Source organism: Triticum dicoccoides, chromosome 1A (assembly GCF_002162155.2).
Source record: "Triticum dicoccoides isolate Atlit2015 ecotype Zavitan chromosome 1A, WEW_v2.0, whole genome shotgun sequence".
In the NCBI taxonomy this organism is placed as follows: domain Eukaryota; kingdom Viridiplantae; phylum Streptophyta; class Magnoliopsida; order Poales; family Poaceae; genus Triticum; species Triticum dicoccoides.
Genome location: NC_041380.1, coordinates 587674225 through 587682934, shown reverse-complemented (window position 1 = coordinate 587682934; position 8710 = coordinate 587674225). Strand labels below are relative to the sequence as shown.

General features: G+C 44.1%; 1 protein-coding gene across 1 annotated transcript; it reads right to left on the bottom strand.

Moving 5' to 3' along the window:
• Positions 1-2549: 2549 nt before the first annotated feature.
• On the bottom strand, positions 2550-4234 carry LOC119356339 (phospholipase A1-II 6-like). The gene is made up of 2 exons (XM_037623285.1): positions 3617-4234; positions 2550-3517 (listed from the first exon to the last, which is right to left on the bottom strand). Exons 1-2 carry the CDS (start codon positions 4232-4234, stop codon positions 2879-2881), a joined length of 1257 nt encoding a protein of 418 aa, XP_037479182.1. The 3' UTR covers positions 2550-2878.
• Positions 4235-8710: the final 4476 nt, after the last annotated feature.

The window sequence follows — 8710 nt, the reverse complement described above, 5'->3', positions numbered from 1 at the left end:
TGTTGGTAATTTAATACTTTTTTTTTCAAGATTGCTTTTACCACGCTTACCAAGTAGTTGGTGATTTAATACTCAGCTATGATTTTTTTTCTGATACCCACTGCTTCTGTGAATAATGGGTGCATGGGTCCCATGTATTGAATCCCGTGATTTCTTTCTTATTAGTAAACCGCTTCAGAGAATATATTTTAATATATATTCTGGTTAATTGTGACTGTTTCAAGAAAAACAGTGCAATTATCATGTTTTTAGATGCAACGTTTTTTTACTGCAGTAGCATGGCTTGGCCCAATGCGTGGAAGCATTCATCTCGACTGATGGAAGCGTATGCGTCAGGGAAGACTCATTCAAAAATTATAGTTTTCCTGGGATGCATTTTTATGTGACATGAACATGGGTTTTGTGCTACTGGGACATTCCTTTTGACTGAATGAAGTGTATGCTTTGTGGTGCGGCGCAAACATATTGTTCGACGGAAGAATTTTTTATGATCTTAGGAACCAAAATTTTGTCGTAAAGGGAACAATATTGATTATAATAGAAACATTAGCTTTGTAAAAATCACGTGGAGGCACACCAAGAATGGCAAACCATTAGAACAAATTATCCGATGAACAAAAATCCAACTCCCTTTTTTTGCAAGTACAAACTATTACAAGAATATGTTCACTTTGCTGCAGCCCACGTAGTGACAATCACCGCATAAATTGGCAAGTACTACGCACACCGTGAGTTCTCGATGGTTCATTTCTTTTAGACGACACCACTAAACTTTATTATGTTGTCACCACATGTATAGGGACGAAAAGAAGGTTCCCGGGTTGGCCTAACAACACATGGCGGCCAACTCCAAAGTAAGACCATACTTAGCGAGATTGTGAGCCTAAACATTCGAGGTTCGAAACTCGTGCCTAATGATACAAGAATGAAAAATAGACATATGATCTTTAATCTCATTAATCACCGTGCTGTAAGGAGGCGCACTTTCACTTCTGATAGCATCAACTACTGTCTTGCAGTCCGAGGCCACGAAGATCCGTTGAGACTAGGTGTCATCTGCAAGAGCTAACGCCTCCCGAGTTGCAAGTGCCTCGAGGGTAGATGGATCAACTATGCGAGGGAAGAACAAAGTTGAAGCTCCAATGAACATCCAGGCTTGGTCTCGACATATTGTCCCCACTGAGCCGAACTCCCCACTTTAAACCGCAGCGTCGACATTAATCTTTACATAGCTTGTCGGTGGCGGGATCTAGTTGTTCGGTCTAGCCAAAGTAGTTCATTGCACAATGTTCATTGCAGTAATTTCTTTCGTGCATGGGTCCCATGGAGTGAGTCCCGTGATTTCTTTCTTATTTGTAATTGCCGCAGCCCACGTAGTGACAGTCACCGCATAAATGACAAGTTCGACGCATGTCGTGAGTTCTGGATCGTTCATAGTACAATTGACAAGTGCTTGCCCGTGTGGTCTCAGCTCATAGCGCATTCTACAATTCAAATTTACAACATCGAAGAATCACGACTGGAATCAGGAATAGCGAAATGCATGTACAATAGAAGCATTCCGTGAGAAAGAAGGAAGCACAAACATGTGTTGTTCACAATTCTCATGTGAATGGTATCGGGTGGGGCAAAGTTCCTTAATCCGTATAAGATATTAAATACAAATAAGTTTTTGCTCAGCCTCGCGAAGAATATGTTTCAAAGGGTGTCGCTTCCAAGAGAAAAATGTTTTTCTACACTGTCCATTGTGTTGAAGATCTGCGTGTGCATCCTTTATTGCTACATACCGAGACAAAATGGTACACTAAACAACCAAAAAAGACGGTGACAAAACTATTTTTTTACTAAAGATACTAAAGTTGTGTCGATTAATTTGAATTGGAGGCAATATTTGTTTTTACAAGTTTATAAAATTGGCATGTCAAATCAAATGGAATTGTATTGACATGCATTGAAACATTATGTTTTACTCTAGAACAGGATAAACCCCTAAAGTATTTTTCTTTGCAAAATTTTAAAAGTGTGGTTCATATCGAAATGAGTTCAACTTTGAACATGTTGTGTTGAACACGGGCTCGGTGTGCCCAATGCACATTTGTCCTATTATGTCATACTCATAAAAAGAGTATGCCTCCAACTGTTTTTCTCAACAACATCAAGACCGAGGCCATCCTTTGGGTAACCGCCGGGGCGAAAAAATTGGGCAACATCATACCGGGAGAGTAACACTCTTTTGTTTTTTTCAGTTACGAGGTGTATTTCAAACTCTATTCTCCCTTAATTAATATACGAGGCAAATCTTTTGCCTCGGTTTCGAAAAAAAAAAGAATTGACATATACTGCTAGTGTATTGGAAAATTATAATGTACTTACTATAATAGTAATCCCTCGACAACTTAATATAAGATGTTAGTGTCAAAAAACATCGTATATTAAGTTACAAAGGCAGTATTTCTTAAGTAACTGCTTGAAAGAAAACACATTTTCCCTAAAAAAACACATTACCACATTAAGTACTCAGACTTTTTCTTTTAAAACACTGAGAGATTATAACATTACATTAAGTCCTGGGCTATAATCCCACAATTAAAACATAATTACTCCCTCTGTCACATAATATAAGAACGTTTTCTACACTACACTAGTGTAAAAAGTGTTTTTATATTATGGAACGGAGGGAGTACAATTTACTATGAAGCTTCCAAATAATACTCCAGATAATAGACATCCCGAATACGAAACAAAAAAAAAACTTCCTCTGTTTCAATATATAGGTCGTTTTATAGCTTGCTAAAACGACTTATATTGGGAGAGACTAACAATCAACTGACTTTGGTGCATGCATGCATGACGCGACCCTGATATGGAGGCGTCCACTTCACTTGTTCACCGGCGGCACGACGGCGTCCTCCCCATCCTCGTCTTCGCAGTCCACCAGCCTCCAGCGTCCGTCGTCCCCCTTCACCATGCCCTTGTTCCACGGCACCCACCACCCCGCAGGCACCCCGTGCTCCTCTCTCAGCGCATCGTACAACTTGTTCACAAGGGCCACGTCCCGTTCCACCACGAGCTCGAACGCTCCTCCGGCCGCCGTCGGCGCGCCCGCCACACCGTGCAGGTAGCACTCCAGGTTGTGCCACACGCGCCTGTCCCCGGTCGCCCTCAGGTACGGCGACGCGCCGGTGTCGATGGCCAGTTCGGAGCCCACGTCGTGGTACAGCAGCGCCGGGTACCTGGGTACGATGTCCCGGGCGTTGCGGACGCGCAGGACGCGGAGGCCGACGGCCACGGCCGCGGCGTCGAACCGCTTCTTGAATCCGGCGCCGCCCACGCGCGGGCTGGCGAACGCAAACGCCGTGACGGGGAACGTCGCCGAGACCGTGCAGTTGTAGCCGTTTTCGACGATGTCGAAGGCGTTCAGGGTAGCCAGCGCCGCTCCGAGGCTGTGCCCGGTCACCGTGATGCTCACCTCCTCGTCCTTGTACATGTCTACCAGCTTCCGCACCTCGGCCAGCACCTGGCATCCAGCATGAAGCTGCAGGTGAGCTCAACACTGAACAGTATACTGTAAACGTGACAATGATGCCGTTTAGACTTTATATAGTCACAAGATTACCTGGCTTCTCGCGCTTTCCTTGTTGTGGGTGGAGGCCGGGTCGTTGGAGGTGTAGATGGAGAACCAGCCACGGTGCACCATGGCATCGGCGTCGCCAAGGATGCCCTTGGGATGCACCATGGAGAACTCGAGGTCGTCGACCCACTCCAGCGCCTGGATCGTGCCGCGCCACGCGACGACCACGTCCCGGCGCCCGAGCACCGCCTTCCCCGCATCCGTGGTCACCGCGACGTACCCGATCCAGTTGGACTCCTTGCACCGGTGCCGCGGATGGCGGCTCCTCACGAACGCGGCGGCCGGAGCGGCGGGGGCGGAGGACGTGGCGTACAGGAACCTGGTGACCCGGTACGCGGCGGCGTGGCCCGGCAGCATCACGCGCTCGAAGAAGCGCTTCCTGCCGAACCTCGAGAGTCCGGCGTGCGGCGAGTGCCTCTCGTGGTTGAACGCGTCGTACGTTGCCTGCGCCATCTCACCGTACCAGATCAACGTGCGCCTCAGGTCCAGGTCCAGCGGCCGCAACAGCCCGTCCCACGACCGCTCGCCGTGGAGCTCCTTCCAACTCGCCGCCGCCGTCGCCGTGATCGGTCCGACGATGCGCCCTTGCTCCGATATGTCCATCTCTTTCTCTGGCTCGATCTAGCTTAGCTCTGTGCGGCTGCTTGCTCTGTTGGTCGGTGTTTATACACGGAGGCGGCAACGGCGGCAATCATTGCATCTTGCTTGCACGGCGTGACATTTCGATATGGGAGCACCATGTCGCAAGCGCGCATTGATTCGTGCGCAACTGCATACCACGATCGGAGACGAAGATGAGAGCTGGAAAGCCATGCGAGCGGCATGCATAGGCATCTTGTTTGGGTTCATCATGAATTCGGTTAGCGACATTTCATGATTTCTAACACAAACTTGTGCCGGGGGGTAAAAAACATAATCTTGTCTTCTAGGTTCAGCCGTAGCCCGTAGGTTCGCAAACTCATGATTTGCATGCGCATACAACTCACGAAATTAAGAAACAAAAAACTTGTCTGCAATGTAAGCGAACAATCAGCCGTGGCATGGTACAAAAGTTTTTAATCGCGGGAGAAATGATTTCGAGGCGGCTTCTCTCCGCAGTTATAGCAACGCTATAGTGGGCAATCTCGGTTCTCGCGGGCACTTTGACATCCAAGGAGGGGAGATATTTGTCGGTTATTGTTGAATTTTGAGCTGTTTTAGTGGGATTTCTGAAGCATTTGGCAGCGGCCATAGCGTCACGTGGAGGCTCCCCAACAGCTATAACAGAGCTATAGCGGCAATTTCGCAGGAGATTTAATTTCATGAATGGTACCCACACATTTTGTCGTAGAGGAAAATTCAAATTTTGAAAGAATTAAGAAATCTTAATGATTTTTGTTTTACAATTTGGGATGAGAAATAAAAACGAATTTTTAAATTCCATGAATTTCAGGTACAAGAGTTTAGACAAGCTTGTAAAGCTCTAGATGAGACAATTGATATGAGAAATTCAAAAGCCTTTATTTTTAACTAAGGAACTCAGTGCTCCTGATTTCACTTCAGATGAAACCAAAGTCAATAGGGTTACATTCACCATCTCGCAACACCGTTCCAACTTTTAACCACGCACACCATCAATGTAAGAGTCTGGCTTAATAGAAATGATAGACTATCGATAATCCTACACCTACGAATTGTTACGTGTTGCCTTACGCAATCTTCCTCTGATTCTCTCCCTCCACCCCCCTAATTTCAGGGGGTGGGCCCCCTCCCCCGTGTTCCAATCAAATATTGCCAAGTCATACAAGCACGTAAACGAATGTAAAAATTACGTGGACGTGGCATTCCTCATAGACTATTCATATCAACAAGGAATGCCTTATTTTTGGGGAGCTCATTCGCAAAGAACTCCAAAGTTAAGTGTGCTTGACTTAGAGCGATTTGAGGATGGGTGACCGACCGAAAGTTGATCTCGGATGCGCACAAGTGAGGACAAAGTGCGCAAAAACACTATTATTAGTATGTGGGGTCAGTCTAGATCCTGCTAGACGTAACAGCCAGGATCGATGGCTATGACTGGGGCGTTATACTCAGCAAAACCACGGGAAATAGAACATGGTCATCACACAGACGTGGTTGCAAAACTATAACTAAGGACTTGTAAAAGAGTATATATGACACTTCGACATCTCCACCTCGAAAAATTCATCTAAATCAACCTCAACCAACACCGAGTCACTTAGTCATCGGCACCCACCCCATACACATGGAGATGAATTCAAATGCCACCCTTGGTAGCGTTAGTGCCAGGTTGTAAAGCTATTGTCGTCTGTTTTCTGCAATCAATCTACCGTGAAATTGAATACTCAACATTAGTCGGCTAAACATGATCAAAACAAGTTGTATTCATAGTCCTCCATAGACCGGACCAGTTCAGGAACATCCACAAAATGCCACCTGCATTACTAGGGAAGGTTATGATCCATAAATGGGCACATCTATTTAAGTGAATAGAGAACCTAACCCTTCCCCTGATGTATCTACCTAGCTCATAGTTAGATTCTCCAACACATCACAAAAGATGCACTTACTATTGTTGTCTTTCGGGTCTCTTCTAATCAAAAGATGTTTAGTCAAAATACTATAATACTCCCTCCGTCCATGAATAAGTATACATCTAGCTTTTATCCTAAGTCAAACTTTTCAAATTTTGACCAACTATATAGAAAAGAGTAGTAACATATATGACCTCAAGTTGGTATATTATGAAAGTACATTTCAAAACGGATCTATTAATACTAATTTAGTGTCATAAATGCTACTGCTTTTCCCTATAAAGTTGGTCAAAGTTTTAAAACCTTTGACTTAGGACAAAAACTAGATATACACTTATTCATGGACGGAGGGAGTAGCAGCTAACCATAGGAAGATTTTTACCTCAAAGGATCCCTGACTAGCAAATACTTCTATCTGGCCACTTAACTTGTACAATATTAAAAGCACTATCCGGCCACTTAACTTGTACAATATTAAAAGCAATCACTACAAGAAATATGTCAACTTGTGACCTTCTATTAGTGACCCTGGAAGAATTGGTCATAGATCTATGACCATTTCAGACCAATTGGTCAAAAGTTGTTCGGGGGGCTCCAAAACCTAAACTATAACGACCATTTTGGTCAGAAAGGTCGTAATTTGCTTACACGAAATAGTCATAAAGCAGATAGCACTGGTCTGCTGCCTTATTTCTAGCTGATCATGAACAATATAGATGGTCATAACCTTGTAAATTGTGGTGGGTTGCTATGACTAGGCGCCACCTCATCAGTTTTGCCTATGTGTCATGTCCATGTGGCAGTTTTTGCCCTAGGTTGTGAAGCAACCTATATTTCTGTCATTCCCAAAATTCCCAAAAAAATCTCATAAATTCTTTGGGTCATATCTTCATCAAATATGTAAAAATCCTTCCTGTCCTAGTTCAAAACTAATTCAACAATATTCATTTTCCTATTCTGTTCACGACAGCACTTTATGAAGGAAGTGCTATTTATATATTCTTGATTGCCCTAGGAATTTTTGGGCACTCTTTCCTATCCAAATCATTACCGCATGACAAAATTCAGATCCACTTTCCTAGCAAATTTTCCTCGGCAAATTTCCAAAGTTTTTGTCCACCTAGAAGCATTGTGAAGGAAGTACCTTTTTTATATATCCAAATGACATGAAATTTATACAGTTTCTTCATATGCCCAAATTATCACCCTCCTCCAAATTGCAGCTCAGGAAAATTATCTATGTGAGCCCAGGTTCAATTTATATTTTATGGCCAAATTGGCACGTTGCAAAGCAAGTGTTATCTAGACCCCTCCTATTAACCTCAAACTCTTTGGGCACTCTTCCATACCCAAATCATTGCCACATGATAATATTCAGCTCCATTTTCCTAGTCAATATTTCTCAGGAAATTTTCAAAGTTTCTACCTCGAGAGAAGCTTTGTGAAGTAAGTACTAGCTAGGCTTACCCAAATGATCTGAAAATCTACCAAGGCATAACCATACCTATGTAACTTACCTACACCAAATTTGAGCTCATTTCATTCATCCAATTTCTCTCACTAGTTTCCCAAGTTTCTGTCCATAGAAGAGCATTATGAAGGAAGTACCACTTTGGCATGTCCAAATGGTATCAATTTTCTACGGTGCTTTCCAATGCCCAAATAACCATCCTCCACCAAATTTCAGCTCAATCCATTCATTATTTTGAGCCCAGCTTCAATATTCATATTTCTGTCTAGTGTGGTACTTTGCAAAGCAAGTACCACCTAGGATCCTACTTTTGATCTGAAAATTTGCAAAGACATTCTTCTTAGTAGATGATCATCCTCAGCAAAAACGCACGCCCATTGGCCATGTGCATTTCCCGTACCGCTAATCAAACACTTGGCTGCTAATTCATGTTTGAGCATCGATCGGTCTCCTCGTGAGAATCTTATGTTGTAATTTGACCCGCTTCCTACTGAATCGGCGGGATTTTGTCTTTTTCACCAGAGGTGGATCAAAACTTTTGACGCCCAACAATTTTGTCAATTGTGCATTAAATATGGCCTAGTATTTTATAAAAATGATTTGGTCCAATTTTGCAACAATTATTTGGGAGGTCCTTCACAAAAAAACCTCCTTTCAGGCACTCGAAAAATGGAAAATGGTTTTTTCATCCAAAGAAAATGAAAACTTCCTTAGACAACATTGTTTGCCATTCCAATATGCACGCTTGTGCACAATCACTACTGGAATCAGCTACTTTGCCATCTGCCAGTTCTTTGCCGTCCGCTAGCAGACGGCAAAGAAGCTCTTTGCCATCAGCTTCCAAAAAGCAGACGGCAAAGAACTGGCTGATGGCAAAGACCAAATTTGCCATCAGCCAGTTCTTTGCCGTCGGCTAGCGGACGGCAAAGAGGGAGGGGGCCCACTGACGAGCTGCAAAAAAAACCAAACGGCCCCCCTCTTTGCCGTCCTCTAGAGGACAGCAAAGAGCAAGAAGGCGGACGGCAAAGGGTGGCGGACGGTAAAGAGGGAGGGCCCCACGTAACGTTAACGGCC

Coding starts and splice junctions, on each gene's coding strand:
- LOC119356339 (XM_037623285.1), bottom strand. CDS start 4,234: ATGGACATATCGGAGCAAGGGCGCATCGTCGGACCGATCACGGCGACG. Junction 3,518..3,616: donor AGGAAAGCGCGAGAAGCCAG/GTAATCTTGTGA, acceptor GCTGGATGCCAG/GTGCTGGCCGAGGTGCGGAA.